This window comes from Lepidothrix coronata, unplaced genomic scaffold, assembly GCF_001604755.1.
Source record: "Lepidothrix coronata isolate B3197 unplaced genomic scaffold, Lepidothrix_coronata-1.0 Scaffold41, whole genome shotgun sequence".
Classification (NCBI taxonomy): domain Eukaryota; kingdom Metazoa; phylum Chordata; class Aves; order Passeriformes; family Pipridae; genus Lepidothrix; species Lepidothrix coronata.
This window is the reverse complement of record NW_016690221.1, coordinates 3,024,022-3,042,140: the sequence shown is the minus strand read 5'-3', so window position 1 is coordinate 3,042,140 and position 18,119 is coordinate 3,024,022. Positions and strand designations below refer to the sequence as shown.

At 42.4% G+C, this 18,119-nt stretch overlaps 1 protein-coding gene across 1 annotated transcript in view; it reads left to right on the top strand.

Moving 5' to 3' along the window:
• The window catches only part of FAM20C (FAM20C, golgi associated secretory pathway kinase), a 56,788-nt gene that overhangs the window by 27,503 nt on the left and 11,166 nt on the right, over nt 1–18,119 (top strand). The window contains exons 5-6 of the mRNA XM_017813529.1: nt 15,807–15,899; nt 17,672–17,787. Of these exons, the coding sequence (XP_017669018.1) occupies nt 15,807–15,899; nt 17,672–17,787 (209 nt within the window). The remainder of the gene's footprint in view (nt 1–15,806; nt 15,900–17,671; nt 17,788–18,119) is intronic.

Genomic DNA, 18,119 nt, shown 5'->3' with positions numbered 1-18,119 from the left:
GAAAATATTCATGTGATGAACAGTGACAGAAGCAGCATTAGCAAATACATAACCTTGCAAAGCACCCCTTAGACTATGAAATTGTTTGCAGTAATTATAGCATGGAATGAGACTGTTGTTTAACTTAACATCATGGCAGCCACACTGTGATCCATCAAAGTGGCTCTGAATTTGCAACCCAGGGTTAGGACTTGGAAGTGCAAAATAAGGTGAAGGGAAATTAAGAGCTCTGAAGCCTCCCCTGCTGCTCCAAACACCCACAGTTGATAAGCATGATGAAAATGAGACTTCTTTTAAGCAGTTTTGGAAATACAAGGTCCCCACAAATTCCCCACGGACTCGCTTTTGTCTGTGAGCACATGTTGCTCTTTGAAATCTGCAATTCAGGTGTTAAAAACTCCCCTCTACAAAAATAGCGGTGGCTCTTGCAGTGTTCAGACAGCAGAGATCACACGGTGTGGAAAAGCACCATCGTGTCCCTTTGCTCAGTAAGGTGAGAGTGGTTTGTATGTTTAAGAAGGCAAATCTACCATCTACCACTCCTAGGCATTACTTATGCATAAGCAGAGCTTTAGTGCGTGTTGGAAATGGAAATCAAGTACATGATGTGCCTGGAAGGAGTTTATCCAACTATTTATGGGCTGATCACATTTGGAGCTAGAACTGACTTGGTTATTTTTAGTTAAATAACGTTAGAGTAGTAGTTGCATTTATGTAGAAGCAAGAAAATTCTCCTGCAATTCACAGACCTTTCTTGCTGGATCTCAAACCTCAGTGTCCCCACGTGTCCCTGGAGGAGAAGCTGAATGCCAAATGCCACAGGGCTGCCTGTCTAATTGTGGGTCAGTGAGTCTCAGCTCAGAGACAGACTTTAAGCTCCCAGAAAGCAGCTTTGTAGGTCTTTGTGCCTTTCCTCCTTCCCTCCCATCTGTTTGCAGTGCACTCAGATGGGCTTTGCCAATTTGGAGCCACGAACTCAGGTCTGGAAGTGGACCATGTCTGCTCTCTGGCAACCCAGGTTAGGTTTTCTCATCCCTCAGAGGTGGTACCCACGTGGAGTGCATGTGTTTGGCCAGTGGTGTTGGAAGAAATTATTTTTCAGGGTTGGAGTTAGGTGTAACTGGTACAAAGGGGCTTTGTGCAGGGGGGAATTCAGCTGGGCACGAGGCTCGTGTGTGAGAAGTTTTGGCTGGATCTCAGAATAGTTAAAAAATAAAAAAAATCCCGCTGCCTTTGGAAAAAAGAAAAGGCCTCAATCTTCTTTCTCATCTTTATTGTCATAAAAATCAAAAATTTCAGGCCATTGGTCTTTGACATGCCTTTAGAAAGAAGTTTCAATAACTTTAAAGACGCAGATGTAGAACACAGGTATAGCACGTCATTAGCATGAGTGATTATTCTTTCTTACCTATAAACAAAGAATGGAAAACCATTAAAACTCATGAAATAATAAGGCAAAGGCATATAATTTAACATGGTCATCTATCTGCAAATGGATATTATGCATAAATAATCAGACATATCAGCAGGCAAGCTACAGCCATCTAACAAGTAAGTTGTTTTGCAATTGCCATCTGACCTGTAGATAAGTGGAAACAATGTCTTCATTAAACTTGCAGAACTGAATATTAATCATTTGTGAAAACAGCACTGCAAGATGCAGGGGAAGTCTTGCTATGTCCACAGGAGCTGTGTGCACGTACCTAATGGGAGGATTTAACTATTAAGGTCATATCAAAAATAGATCTATTTGACCAGAGTGCTTACTGGTCTGATGCAAAGGCAATCGGATTTAGGATGTAGTTTAAAGACTGACTGTACGTTGTGGAAAGAAAAGGTGTATCTGGAAAAAATGGCCTAAAAGACTTGATTTCACTTCATTTGTCCTCTTATTTTCTCCTCTGGGTGAAAAGGTTTCAGAGCAGCTGAGTGTTTAATTTCTATAGGACTTTATGGAAGGGTGGTGGGTTTTTGTTGTTTTCAGTGTCCCCACTGCTCTGTCCTCTGCTCCCTGCCAGAGCCAGGTGGTGGGAGCTGGAGGTGGTGATGTCCTGACGTTCCTGGGGCACTCCATCTCATGCTCTCAGACTGCACAGTAGCTGTGTAGGTGAAATCCCTAATTTGGAGAATGGGGTCCATGTGTCAGTGCAACACCAGTGTATGTGATGCTGGAAACCAAAGAGGTGACTAGAAAGATCTGTATGTGTGTAGAAAATGGAATGTCAAATTTAATCCTGCTTTGCACTTTTGGGTCATTTTAGACATTTTCCTGGAGGCAAGCAGTGAACCCACATTATTTTGTTTCCTTTGGTTTCCTCTTCTACCAATAAGCCAATTCAGTCACAAAGTGCTCTGGCTGTCTGTAACTAATCCTGTAATATTTTCTTGACATTCATATTGCTGTCAAGAAGTTCTGTCAATACAATCATTGCCTGTGAGCTGCATGGAAAACAGTTCTCAGGGAAAAAAAAAAGGCAGGTTTAATTCTTACCAATATTTGGGATAAAATTAAGATCTTCACTCAGCTTTACTGGAATTTACTCAGGTATTTGGTAATAGCAGCCGACTGGAGATTGCTTAAGGAAGGAACTCGAGGGACCTGTAATAAAACACAGGAAGATGGTTTGTATATTCTTTGTTATTCAGTATCTCAGTCCTGAAAGTGTCAGACACACAGTGTGCTGTGAACAGAGTTGAAAGTCCAATATTAATTTAAGATTCTTCTACTCCTGTTCTTGCTTAATCCTACATCTTGCTGATCTTTATATTAGCAAGAGCTGTGGAAGATACCATGGACGTATTTAAACTAAACACTAAAAGCAGAGGTTATGTCTTCTGTCCCCCTCATCCACACCTGGACAAGGACAGGGTGTTTGCTGTCACAGATGGCTCATTTAGTTGTTTGATTTAGTCTGCATCTGTTCCACAATCCTCTGGAGTCAGTGGGAGGCTTTTCCCATGACTTCACTGACCTTTAAATTTGAGTATGGGCAGGTGAAGTCCCAGATTATGAACTGGTTCTGTCTTTCCTGAGCCAGTTCACCTTGAACTCATGGGAGACCTTTCACTGTGTAGAAAGAAAGTTGGATCAGACCCAGAGGAAAGCAGTAAGTTGAAGGAATGGGATGATGAAGTCAAATGATTAAATTATGTGATCACTTTTGTCCACCATATACTTATCCTTGCAGCTCATAAAAAGGTAGGAAAATTGAAATACAAATGTCCTTGGCTTTAGGAAAAACATAGTTCTGTCTTTGAAACCAAACTCCTGTGGGCTATGCACACACATAGCTATCACACTGTACATACAGTAGATAAGCTTCACATTTTGTAGACATTTAAATGCAGTTAAAAATTCAAGGAGAGGTAACCAGACATGCACTGTTAGAGAAAAGCAGCTGCATGTCATAAATCAGCTCCATAAAAAAAAAAAAAGAAAAAAAAAATCTGGCAACAATGTCATTTCACTAAAGCTTTTACTGCACATCTTTTGCAGAATTTTCCTCCCTTCTCTTGCCCTCTACTCTTGCCTCTTTTTTCATGTGTTGTTTTTTCTGAGCTCTGCTTTTGTTGAACACACTTTTATCGCACACTTTATTCAAATCTCTCCTTATCTTACCAAGCAACCCCAGCATAGGTAGACTTTAAAATTTAAATTAGCTGAAACTAATGTCTGAGTGTGGGGAAGGGGAGAACACCTGTTTTGCATGGAGCACGAACTGAGCACAGCCTTGCCAGAGTAAAGGGTTCCCCTCAGTGTGCCTGTACACAGGCACACACTGAGAGACACACACACAGAGATATTCCCTTCTTTATCTTCACTCCAGCTCTGAGTGGATGTGTTTTTGTGATCCACCAAGCGTGAATATTCCTCTGCACCTCGAGTGTGGGAGTTCACAGAACGCACTGCGCTTGATGGGAGATGTTTATAAAACAGTGATTGCCCTGAGCAGCCAAGCCAGCCAGAGCCTTCTTTCCCTTGTAGTGCACCAGAGCACTTCCCTTAACATCCTTCTGCTCTTGATTTTTTCATATGGGATATTTTTCAGAGATTTCAATATGTCTTTTTTTTTTTTTTTTAATGGAGCAGGTTACGCCAATACTGAGCCCTTTTGAAATCCTGCATCCACTGTCGTTTTTAAGTGATGCTCCTCGAAACCTGCACCTCCATTTTTTTTCCCTGAAAAAACAACCGTATTCCTTGTTTAGGCAAAATTCTGATTGGGAAGAAAACACATGAAGAAAATGGAGGGTCACCCACAAACTGCAGAACCAGCTTAGGGCAAAGAAGAAGTTAGGCACTCTTCATGGAGATCATGTTTGCTGACAGGAGTAATAATGAGACAGGAGTTAAAATAAGGAAAGAGAGAGGTTGCATAGTTTGCTTTATTAGGGCAATGAAATACCACACCATATCAAAGCAATTCCCACTTCTTTTGTGACCACGAAGTAGTCTGAAGCAGGCAATTACACCTCCTTTCCAGCTCAGAGAGGCACATCGCCCTTTGCCACAAGTTAAGGAATGTTAATGGCAGCGGGGAGGAGAGTTCAGGGATGCTTTATTGGGAAATCACACCTCCGAGGAATTAGAAACACTCAGCCCTGGGGAGCCATTATCTCGAAGTAACCACATGCCTGCTGTCCTCAGTGGCATGATTATGGAAGATTCTCAGGATTTGGGATTGAAACAAGCTTGAAAAGCAAAACTTGCAGTTCTCTGGGTGAATGTCCCCTCTGACCAGCAGAAGGACTGGGCACCAGCCCATCCTCTGCCCCCCCCTGCGGAGCACTCTGCTGGAAAGGATGTGTAGGGGCTGGAGTTGAGCTGTCTGCTGGCACTCAGAAGATCTGGGGTTTGCAGGAGGAGGTTGCACAAGATGCTTGGCTGTTCTGATCCCCTGCTTCTCATTTTGTACTGAGACTTTGAGATCCATAGCTGGTAAAGCAGCTCGCTGTACAAATGAGAATTTCATGTTCTTTTTCTTATGTGTTGGTCCACACACCGTGTAGGTTCTGTCCTGTTAATGATTTTGATGGTAGTTATTTATCTGCATAATCTTGGGCACTTAACTCAGTGCAGTTCAGTAGCTCTTGAATGGTGAACTGTAAATTAAAAGCCAAAAGTGTTTGAACTTCTGCACAGGCAGGTGGGAAGGGAGAAGGGAGCATACCCGAAGTCAGCATGGTTACTCCTTTGGGGTCCTTGGTAAAGTGGAGCTCCTCTATACACATGTAGATATATAGGACGCTCTTGACACAAAACTGTGAAATCTCAAAGGATTTTTCACTTTCATAGCTGAAGCCTGAGCATCATTTTATTTATTCTTTAAAGCCATAGGTTTTATTCCTATTATACAATCTTAAGAACTGCAAACACTTCATGAGGAAGAGAGAGAGAGAAAGAGAGAGAGAGAGATGGGGCAGAAATTCAACCTCTGAACTACAAATTGAAAGAGGGAGCCTGGACCAAATGTGCTGAATACAGAGTGCAAACACTGTGGTGATTCTGGTTGTGTCAATATTAAATCAAAACAACTTCTTCCTCTTGGTCTGGAGATGAGAATGTTGGGTCTGTACATACTGCTCATACAACTTGCTCATACATTCTGCCCGTGGCCCCTCAGCCCATTCCTCTGCCTGGCACAGCTCAAATGGCATTTCTGCAACACAAGAGCTCATAAAAGTTGTCTGAGCTTTTCTAGATCTATTTGTATTTGCCAGTGTGGGGCAGCAGACACACTGAAACCCAGGATTTGAATCTTATTTCACCTATAAGGAGTCTTGAGCACACCTAGGCACTGCAGTGTCAACCTGAAAGGGTTTGGGATCTACCAAAGCCCATGGCCAAATTGACTTGTACTTTTGGCAGAATAGCACATTATTTTCCCAAAGAAGTTGTTGTTGTAGTTGGAAGGAAGAAGAAGAAAAAACAACTTTGAGTGTGGAAGTGGATGGGGGAGCGGCCAGAGCTGCTGCAGGGATCTGGTGCTGATCACTGGCTTGTTCTTGCAAAGTGCTGAGCACAAAACAGCTCCGAGGAAGTATTAAAGTCTATGCTTGACTGTCAAGGACACACATAGTTCACTGGCTATATGTGTGCCCAAAGTTAAGCATGTGCTTAATGAGGCTCGAGTGCTTCGCTTAGGGCAGAGCTGAATCCTTAATAGCTCCATGTTTTGCAGCTTTTGCTGAAAAATGGGGCTAATATTTTCCTGCTTCCTGGGAAATTTTGAGGACAGGCTTACTAGCATTCGTGGTTCTCGTCATGATAACAAGGAAACTCATGAATAAAAAGGAATAAATTACATATCAATACATCAGACTCTCAGTAATTACTTTTTCCAACCTATTTTGAGCTGAAACCTATTGTGAACCCTGGAATTTCAGTGGCACATACATCACGTGCAGTGAAAAGAAAAAAAATCCAAAAAGCTGAGAGAAATTTGAGCTCTGCTATGCTTCTAATATGTTTAATGTTATTGTTCCGTTAAATCCCTACCCTTAATGACCCCAGACATATTAAATAACATACTCGGGGCTGAAGAAATGCTTCAGACTTCTAATTTTACACATTTTTCCTGCTGCGCTCTCAGACCTCTAAAAATGTTATATATTGCAAAACCTCTGTAGAAAATACTCTGCAGTCTTTTTCCAGAAGGAGGCTGCAGGTAACTGGGCTCACACAGAGCTCTGCCTGCTCTGACAATTTTTCAAAAATAGTTTTTGCAGCTGTATCATTTTTCATGTTTGCAATTTGTGGCGAGCAGACAATGTACAGTGGAGCCTCAAAGGGATATATCAAGGGGAAAGATGACAGATATCATGGGCTTGGCATGGCAAAAATGCTCACACCGCTTGCTTAAGAGCACAAAAGAATCTAGGCCATACAGGGGCAGAAAATACTCATAGTGATATAATTTCTTAATGAAGATATCTTAAAGAAAGGCTCAAAATATCATTGCAGCACCTCATTAATGATGTCTCCTGCTTATTTAATTTCTGTGAGGCTTTTTTCTCCCTGCTGTGACAACAGCATTGACCATGTTAACATTGGCACTGGGAACTCTTTTGTTGTGCTGTCAAGTACCTTTTAATCTTTCCATTCCTGTATGTCAAGTCAGGTTTCTATCTCATTGATGAATCAAACATTATTTCTGGGTCAAGAATTTTTTTATCTGCAAAGTAAATTGGTGACAGGAGCTTCCCAGACCTTGCCTTTCTTTTCATACCGTGACTTGTTTGTTTTTCTGTACAAGCCCTGCTTGTTCTGGATGGTAGAAAAACATTTCTAGCCAACAAGCACTGCCACTTAGCCACTGTGGCATCAGTGTTCATCTGTTCTCCGTCCTACATTCTCTCTTCCCACCAGCATCCCAAAGGAGGGAGACAAAGATGAATTTGCAGCCCGACTCCCACCTTTGCACTCCTGTGATTTCCGCGTGCTGTGTGCTGCCTCTCACGCAATCAGCGTTCCAGTATGGACTGTATACATCCCACTGAGCTCCCTGGGCAGGGGGCAGGCTTCTTTAAATCAGGGTACGAAGACCTGAGCTTCTAATTCTGGAAAAACACACTTCAATCCCCGCTGCTGGCCAAAAAATCAGCCGTGCGTGTCATTGCTTACAACAGAAGCAGCCCCGTACACAGCTCTCCAAAGCGGTCGTGGAAAGCATCTTTATTTCGCTCACCCCAGCATTCAGTGGTGCTGCTTTTCCGTAATAACTGAGATCAGCCTCTACCCCATGATGTTGGAAAAACTCATTTTACCTCAAGTGTTTTAGTCTTGCATGCTTTCTAACACTGCGCCTGCCTCTTAAATTTGAAGATTCCTTAAAGAAAGGCATAAAATAGCATTGTAGCAGCTCATCGATGTTTGCGGGGTGCAGGGGAAATACAGGCAAATGTTATAAAGAAGGATCCTACTTGTCTGGTCATATCATGTCCATACCACAGCAGGTGGTGATAGATATTGCTGTATGTGCTGGATTATATGTTAAGTGCATCTACGTACATCCATCCGGAGCTGGGCAGCACTGGAGCCCATTCCTCTGGTTTCGTAGGGCTTACCTGCTTTGTAACAGCATTTCATTTTGCTTTATCTTCAACCACCTTCTAAATAATAGTAATAATAATAATAATAATAATAATAATAATAATACACAAACAACCTGTGAAACAGATCTGACCAGGCTGAGAGCTCAGCACTCAGCACTGAGACCCCACCTCCTTGCCCACATTCCTGGGGGCAGGAAGGGACCGCTGGCTGTCGCGCCGAAAGGGAAGACATCCTGACAAATGTGCTTACACTAATTTTTGTTTTCCATTTTCTTCTCCCACGGTGACAGACAGCTACTTACTGGGCAGAGCTGGAAGTAATATTCTGAATTGCTGAAGGAAATTTTTCCTGGTTGATCAAACTCTTACGTTTTTTGTGCTGATCAAAGATTCTCTTCATGTCTTATACATCTGAAAGCACAAAAGAGTGAATGAAAAAAGAGCTATTCTTCTGTGCTGGTAGACAATGAAATGATGATTGGTGAGATTATGCCTTGACTTTACTGTCAGCACAATGTCAGTGAAGGCAACAGTATAGAGAGGGTGCATTTTGAGATATTAATACCAAATCCAGACCACTGAAACGAACAGAAAAGCACCCAGAAAAGAGGAGAATGTCTGGGTTTATTGTTATTTTTATAGTTTAGTGGAGTATAAAATTATTTTTTCATATTCTTGGATCATATTATTTGCCCTTATTTTTCATCCCTTCATATTATATCTGCTTGTGTAGGCAGGAGTGGTAACTCAGTGTTTTGCTCAGGTGAAAATCTGCTTTTATATATATATATATATGTATACATCTAGTGCATGAGATGGCAGGAGCCTTCCACTGGTACTGCTTCAAGCAAGGGTCTGTTTTTGCACAGTGTTTTCACAAATGCCCTGATCTATGTAGAGGAATTAGAGGTTGCTTCTTTGTCTTATAGTAACAGTGCTGGTTTTTAAGGGCAAAGCCTAAAATACACTTTCAGGGCTCTGGGCTGGTTGGGATTTTAATGAATTAAAAATAAATTGTGCTTAGTAAAGAAGGGGCTTCTGAGCTGAGGAATCTGCAGTCTAAAGGCATTAATTGCCAGGTCTTGGCTTGGGGATGGTAGTTTCAGGAATGGGAGCCAGTTTTTCTGGTGCCTATGCTGCATGTATTCCCTCAGAAAGACACATGGTGTTGACCTGCTGCAGCAGGTCTTACTGAGATGGTTTTGCCAGGAGGAAAAGCAAGATTGGAAATCAGCAGAAGAGTAAAGCCAGTACACGGGGACTAGGATGAGGGGGCTGTAGCCATGGGATCATGAAAGGACATTTTGAAGATCACGTTAGAACAACGTCTGTCAAGAACAGTTTAGTTCTAGCTGATCTCACCCTGGGGCCAGGGAATAGGGCTAGGTGACCTCCTGAGCCTCTTTTTTCTTTTACTCCACACTGGAAGCAGAAAGCCCACCCTAATATGCTGTTTCCCTGTGGATTTTCTGTCCCTCTCAGCCCCGCTGTCTTTCTGTGCCAGGTAATAAGATATTTATATATACAAATGCTCTTTCGAAAGCTTATTGTCATTCTCTGCATAAGAAGTTTATGATTTATATTAAGCTAACTGGTCCTTGAGCATGTGCTGTTGTCAAGCTCTCTCCGTCTGCTCAGGAGAAAAGCACTCGGGGGCTGGCACGCAATAGCATGATCTCGGTATTTATCCTTTTGGCAGTTTGCTAATTATTCCTATTGCTATCACATCCCTCTGTGAATTTCTGTCTTTCTGCCACAGTAAATATTCTCTCCTTTTTTTTTCCTAGCAGCAGAAATGCTACTTAAACTGGAGAAGGCTGAATATCCTGCAGAGGCCCATATTGTCATTTTGTTGATGGCGATGAAATGGGCCAAACATCCTCTCTGTACCACTCAAATTGCATGTCTTTGCATTCCTGCCTTGGCCACTGGTTTTCTGGCCCATATTCTGCTCTTGTAAACATCTCCTATCGTCCCTGGGAGTGCTCTTTGTAGCACAATGCTTTGATAAAGCCAGAGCCATCAGCTGCCAAGACTCCATAAGGAGTCAGAAACAGGCACCAGATATCTCTGCTACTGTAGATGTAGCTGCATTAACGGTATCATTTCTCTTCCTAAGGACTTACTAAGCCACTAAAATCTATTATAAAATTAAGTGGCACTTTTTCCACCTGTTTTAACCAGTGCCAAATGTGTTGGAAGCCCTCCCAGATTATACAGCTCTGCATGCAAAATCTCAGTACCCTCCTAAGGACTGCAGCTGCCTCAGAGACACCATTTTTTTTCCACGGGCTGCCTCCTTCACTTAGAATAATAAGCTTTAGATGATCTCAGGGCACTGTAGATCCCCCTGCTGCACAATCCAATTTGACATAAGTGTTGCGTGGAGGGGAAGGAGGGAGAAAATCCTGCAAGCAGACACCGGACTTCCAGTCTGAGTTTTCCATTAGTACAAAGAAGAGGTTCATTGGTGAGGCCTGGGGAGATTTCATGCCTGTCTGTGTTGGAAGAAAGGCTCTCTGGACTTGATGGAGCATCTGTGCCTCAGTGGCATGTTAGAAGAAGGGGCTGCCTACAAAGCCCCACTGTGGAGCTTCCAAATGTGAAAAATCCCCAATTCCATTCCAGGCCATAAAATAATTGAAACAGCAGCTAACTGCTGAGTGGCCACCTTTTAGTCTTGCATTAACTATCCTTTTAGTCTTTTATTAACTATACTTTATCATTTAAGTAACACTCTATGTGAACTCTTGAGCCTGCAACTCGGCTTCAGGACAGGTATTTTAAACACCTTAAATACTCCACAGGAAGAGAGGAAAGCTGCTTTCCAAAGGAGAAGAATAGCAACCTATAGCTGTGGGTAGACCCAGTTAATCTCCTGTTATCTGTTACAATAGCCAAGTTATGCTCTTATCAGTGTCAGTCGTGTCCCTGCCAATGCAATTACAAAGCCTCATTGGCTTATATCTCATAGTGATTTTGCTGCTGCCGAATTCCCCTGGCTGGAGAGGGGCAGGGGCTCTGTCTGCAAAATGGCCTGACCCAAGCAAACCTACTCCCTGCTGCAGCAAAGCTCGTTGTTGTGATCCCTAATCATCCCTAATCCCGGCGGTTGATTCCCCTGATTATGTGTCAGAACAGGAGTGTAACCTATTTAAAAGGAGCTGTTTTCAAATCAGCAGCACATCCTCTCATTAGTTAAGGTACGAGGGTCTGACACAAAAGGTGTCTCTGAAATGTCTCTGGACTGCAGCACAGGAAGACAGCACATGTCTATCAGGATAACACTTAGCTCAGATTGGGCTGTTTGCCCTATTTTCTAGCTTTTTGGCTACTGTACAAATAATAGAACCCCCCCAGAGCAGAGGAAGTCTGGTACTGAGCAGGATTCTTTCGAGTAATACATGGCCCCGGTGGGTATTAATCCTAGTTTAGGCAGGTGTATGCTAGTGGTCATGGAAACTAAATATAGATTTCCATGTTAAAGGTTTAGTTTCTATAATGTCATTTTATGAAATGCCAGAGACTCTGCAGTCTGCAGTTGTCCTGTGGTGATGGGGTTCATGAACAGCAAAAAGAAAAGCCACAAGAAATTATTAATGTTGGGTCTGGGGGATCAAGTAATTGGCAAAAAAAGTGTTTACAGAAACATTTAAGAGAAGATTGAGACTTTGCAAGTATTTCTGCATGCAAATCACTATGTTGATATATCCAAATACTACTGAACACCAAACCAGGTCCCAACCATAACTAGAATGGAGCTGACTCACCGATCTATGACTGTTCATTTATGAGAACAGCTTTATTTCTTCTGTTTGTAGGCATGATTTGCTTTTCTAGCCACCAGATCAGATCACAGTTGCATCTTGTCTTGTGTCAACACAAATGTGTCCCTGTCCTGTTTAAAATCATTCTTTGCTTCCAGTGTCTTCTGTGAGTTGTGTCATGGTGGGGAAATCTCCATGGGCTTTGATTTCCCCTTAGTTCTTACTTCTCCTCTACACATGTTACCGTGCTGATTTGTCTTTTCCTCATGCTGTAATTGGGCTGGTGCCACTGTGTAATTTTTAACTGTGTGCACTATCAACAGACCTCCATCTGTCTCTCCTCCACAGCTTCCCAGCCTGCCGTTATAAATATCTGCCAAATCCTTCTCCAAAGAGAGGATCACCAGATTCCAACTGTTTGCAAAATAAGAGCCGCCGCCAGAAATCCTCTCCCACCGTCTGCAACCTGTGCAGGACCTGTCCCTGCTCGGTGTGAGGTGTCACTGCTGGCTCTGTAACTTATTGTCCCTCGGAAGCGTGCACTGCTGCAGAGGGCTCAGCATATTGGTCTGTTTGCTCAAATATCTCACTCTGTGTGTCATTTTATTAGACAATAACCTTCAATAGCCATCAGGTGATAAAAACCAAACTAACTTGAGGGATGTTGGGTTTTTTCCCCTTTTAAAATGCAATTCTGATTTAAAACATGCTGTGGGGTGGCTTGGTTCCAGTGTTGTTTTATAAGATGCTTTACTTGATCAGGGACTCAGTGCTTGCCCCTTTTCCAGCTGTCACTTGGGGACTGGGGACCAGCTACTGTGATCTAAACTCAGAGGAACTGATAGGACTTGTTGACTGTTCATTTGTGTTGCTGAGAGCAGTTTGATCTTCCAGCTCTCTATGCTTATATATCAGAATAGACTGTTAGAAGAATTAGCACCAAACAAGGCAATTTATTGATTAGACTGTGCATTTAAAAAAAAAAAAAAAGAAAACAAAACAGAAAGGAAATTTTTAACATGGATAAAATAAAATTATGTATAAACGCAGTTGGATAAAGTAAAAAATATAGATTATGATGTAAGTGCACTTTAACCCTGTTAAAGCCATTCTCATGACATTCCATGGATGGCATTGATTCAGAGCTGTGTTAAGCTCATGTGGCTTCAGTTGTCTACCTTGGGCTACAATCCTCTCACATGTTAGTGTTTGCTGGTGGTATGGCAGCTTACTCTGGCTGGGCAGTTACCAAGGAACCTCTTTAGGTGCTCCTGCAGACATCAAATTAATAATAAATGTCTGTTTGAATAAAAGTCTATCTAGCTAAAGTCAGATCCAAGGTACAAGATTCCTGTTCTGTCCATGAAGTATTGTCAGCAGAAGGGGTTTTCCAAGGTTATTTCAGGGTGTTTGGATCTGCTACATCTTAGTTCTGCAGAGCTCTGCAAAGGAACATAAGGATTGTAAAGCAGCTTGGGGGTTGATAAATCCTCCTTCTAGTCTATGTTCTGAGTAACACAGTATTTTCAAGAGACAGAGAAGTGGGTACCATATGTGTTTGACATGGGCAGGGACCATGTGGACAGTGGCTGGAGAGTGGTTTTTTGTAGCTAAGTAGGGGGAAGCACCAAAGAAACTTGGGAATTTGTTTCATGGTGTATTGTCGGGTTCACATACCGGGATTTCCATTGTCTAGATTTCACTGTGGATTTGGTGTTCAGTTTTGAAGGTTTTAGGACAATAAATTCCGTGATTTCTTAGGAGGGTCTGCTACCACTTAATAACACATTATGACAGCAGAAAAATATGAACAAACAAGCCTAAGCCTGCAGGACAGCTGTACTTACTCCCAAATGAATAATATCCCCAGCTATTGCCGGGGGTGGCAGGGAGTAAAGAGAAAAGTGGAATTGGAGAGACCGGACGATCGTGGCAGTGATGTGCTGACTGCAGGGGAGCTGGGCTGGGGGTATGGCTGTGCTTGCAAGACTGAGATCTCGCCCTTACTCAACTCTGATTTTCTGGAGTAGGATTTTCTGGAGTAGGAACAAACGTGATATGTTTTAAGCATTTGGGAGATAAAAAGCAGATGGCATTGATTAGCTAATTAGTAATATTTTCTGCAACTTATCAGCTGTGCTGATATGTGTAAAGTTTGCAAAATCTTGGGTTGAATCTTTCTTTCTCTGACTTGTTGAAGAAATCAACTATTTTAAAATCTGGAGGGGAGGGAAAGTTATGTAGAAATGTGTAATCTTATGCCTAGAAGAAATCTGTTAATCTTTTTCTTTGAATTTATATTCAGGGCTCATTCCTTCATTTTTTTAGGGGAATATGCACAGTGAGGTTGCAGCTCTGCTAACTCTTGCCTTGATTGTGTGGTGCATGGTGTGGGATGCCAGAGGTTCTGCTCTTCCATATTGCTCTTTGTGGGTGTGCTCATTCCTTCCACTTTTGCATTTTTTATGGAGACAAAGCAAAATGCTATTTTTTATTTTATGCCAGGCTCACTTTTAGCTTGTGTCCTCGTGAACCCTTTGGCCACAGCAGGGCCCTAGCAGGACTTCTGCCAAGTGTTGGCCACCTCTGTGGCCACCACTATCACTGCTGTTTTGGCCAGAGCATCACTGGGGTGTCCAAGGCTACTCTGACCTTGACTTACATTGGACAATACCTTGATGTTGTCTCTGTGATAGCAATTGTTCATCATTTAGGGCAAGATCAAGTGCCTTGCCAAGATGTTAATATAAGAGGAAATGTCTGAGAAAGAATATCAGGCTTTCAAACCCTGTTGGGTGCATAGCAAAGTCTTCATGCAGCCAAAACCCACAAGACTTACCCGGTTTCTCCAGCAGTGTGGAGAGCCCCAGGAGGGTTTGTGGGCAGATACCATCTCTGGTAGTCGCAGTCGTGGGTGGACACAGCTTTGGTTTCCCAACAAACCCCATAATTAAGGCTTATTGCAAATTCTCTGGAGGTTTGAGCTGTGCACCAGCACCACCCCAAAGCCTTTGATGCGCCAAGGTCCCCATGCAGAAGCTGTATTTTAATTGCCAGCAGGTAGCAGGAGTGACGCATGAGCTGTCAGCTGGGCCACCTGTGGCAGTGGGGAATGAAAAAGAGCTTTGTTTTCCTCTTCTGGGGAACTGTCCTCCCTTGCAGATGCTCTGCAGACAGCTTTGCTGTGCTTATCTGCCACTGAAAACTTCAAAACAGGGCATAATGCAGGTTGAGGTGGGACCCAGACATTGTGTTGGTCAACTGCCCGAGTTGTGTTCCATCAGGACTGAAATTGCCACAAGTGAGACTTCTGTCTTAACATGGAGCTTTGTATTTTCCATGGAGTGCAGTGTGGAAGCTTTACCCTTTCTATTTCCATCAGAATGACACTTTTTATTGTTTCTTAAACTGAAGAAACAACAAATTCTGCACCCTCTCTCAAGCACGGTCTTGTTAATGTTCTTTGAAACACGACATGTGTCGTGGCCGTCAAACTGCAATGATCCCGTTGCTTCTGAAATAAGAAAAACATGTCACTTTTGGCTCCAAGTAACACAAAAAGAGAGGCATATTCTAGATAGGAGGTGCATGGCTGCCAAAGATGAAAGAAAAATATTATTACTTTTGGAAATTAATTACGATTAATGATAATTTAATGAAATGACATTGTCTTCACCACTATCACTAATGAAATGTTTGAGAGTGATAAAACAGATCTTGTTAAATAGAGCGAGAATCTTGAGTGGAACAGCTTTGTGACAGCAGACTGTGTGCACAAGTCTTGAATTCCCATTTTTTTGTCACAGTAGTTTAAGAAAGAAGATAAAATGAAGGCTGCATGGCAAATAATGCACACATGAGGTATTTAAAGGTCTTCCATTAAGCAAACAATTCTGAACTCCTGAATAGCATGCTGATGACTGAGCACTGCTCCTTAGAAATGCTAACCCTTCATTAAAACACTTCCCTTGTTTTCCTTTGCAGGCAAACCAGAGAACAAGAAACCCCGCCTGACTTTTTTTATTTCTCAGACTATGAGAGACATAATGCAGAAATAGCAGCATTTCATCTGGACAGGCAAGTAGAACGGATTTGCATTAGAAGAAAAGGGGAAATATTGTGATAAGTTGCTGCACTTGGCCAGCCCTGTAACTGAATTACTTTTTAAAAGTGGAAAGTCGAACAAAGGTGGGCATACTCCATGAATAAATGAAATGGCAGATGATGAAAGGGTAGATTAATAATTAGGAAATGCGACTTGCTCTGGGAATGAGAAGCCTGGCAATAAGTAATTCTCAAAAAGAAGGAGAAGCTATATGGAAGAGAAGCTGAGAAATTAATTTCCCCTGTGATCTCGAAGTACATATGGAGAGGACCCATCTCTGGGGGAATGTGTCACGTAAATGTGAAGGGAGTCTGGCTCACCCCAATTAGCTCCAGGGCACAGAGATCCGAGTGAGATGTGGGGAGTGGTGCGAGCATTCAGAGGGGAGTAATCGAGGTGGGAAGGGAGTTCTGGTTTCACAGCAAAAAGCTGGGACTGTCCCAGATCAGGAGCACATTTAGGCCACAAGTTAGTGTGAAGGAGAGGACACTGGTGGTCATCTCATGGTCCTGTCAGCTGAAAATGTACCCCCAGGCAGAGATAGTGCAGGAGATGGTGGATACCCCAAGACTGGCAAGGGACTGCAGCCCTCTCAGCCTGCCCAGATTAGGGGTGGGAAATAAAAATTAGTGATTAACAATAGGGCCAGGAACAACAGCATTTCACAGGCTGAGTCAGAACCGAAGTGTCTCTCACACTGTGAAGTGCTGAGAAACATCCTTTAGAAAGCTTGAAGCTTTGGGGCAACAAATTATTTGGGGGGTTGTGTAATATTGCTGCCTTCTGGGATGATGGTTGGGGTATGGGAACCTGTCAGCGAGTGGCACAGGGTAGGTTTGCTGTTAGGAGCCATCCTGATGAGATCCTTCAGGGATCTTCTCTATTTTATTGTTGTTGACCTCGGTGTTGATCCCTTCTGCTTTGTGTTTTATATTGCCATTTTAAGCAGATGGTGCTGTAGAAAAAAAGCATTAGTGGAGTTCCTACGGGGGGTATGTTAAATATCCACACACTAAGCAGGAAAAGCAGTTGCTACCCAGTGTAGAAAATCTGAACAGCAGACAGTGGATATAAAAATCCCGCCTATGGGGAGACTTTGTATGGGGCCTTTGCTCTTTTACTGTATCTAATAGCAATGCTTAGTAGGGAGGTTTTTATGATCTATAAAGGCAGGGGAGTTTGGGGTAGAAAGAGCCTCTTCTCCCAGCCTTTGCCCGTGGGAAAATTTTTAGTCTCAGGGAGATTGTTTAGGTTGGTGTAAGGGTATTAAAACAGAGAGGAGCAGAAGGAAATAAATCAAACACATACTAAGGCTGTCAGAAAAAGAATTACATGGTGTTTATGGAAGAAAGAGGCTGAAATCCCATTCCCCAAGTCACTTAAAAAACTGGTGAGCAAAATGCATGTCATAACAATCATGAAGTAGCACAAAGTGAAAAAATAAATTTCCACTGTCTCTTATTTCTGGAATTGTATGTGTCTTCATTTTTATCACGGAACAATGCCCCCCATACCCTTCTGTATTTTGCTCCATGCTATGTAGGCAAGTCAGAGCTCATCACATTCAGGACACATTTTGTAATATATTATATGAAGGATTATCCAGTTTAAAGTTGATGGGCTTTTTGCTACTTAAAGACCACAGATAAATGTGCCTTCAGAGTGTAATGAAGCTTCCTAAGACCTAACACTATCATTACATTTTAATCCTTTACATAAACTACCTCTTTTCTTTCTCTTCCAGGATTCTGGATTTCCGTCGTGTGCCACCGGTTGCAGGTAGACTGGTTAACATGACAAGGGAAATACGAGATGTTACTCGTGACAAGAAGCTGTGGAGAACGTTTTTCATCTCACCAGGTAGTCTTGGAAATAACACTATATTCTTTCTATCCCGCCGAACAGATACTTAAGGGAACGATGTGTAGATTGCTTAATTGCTCAGATATTTCTAATAAAACTGTCTCCTAGACCTTTGAATAAAAATAAATGTGGAGACATAGCTTACAAAGAAGACTGTATTGTTTTGAACTGACTGCCTTTTCCCCTTGACAAATTATCCTCAGAGACAGGCTTTTATGTTCGCCAAAGCAATGTATTCAACAAATGTTTTATGTAGAACATTTTCTAAAGCAATTTTCTGTTGCTCTCAGTTTACCCTAAACCTTATTACCTGGCCCATTAGTTATCTA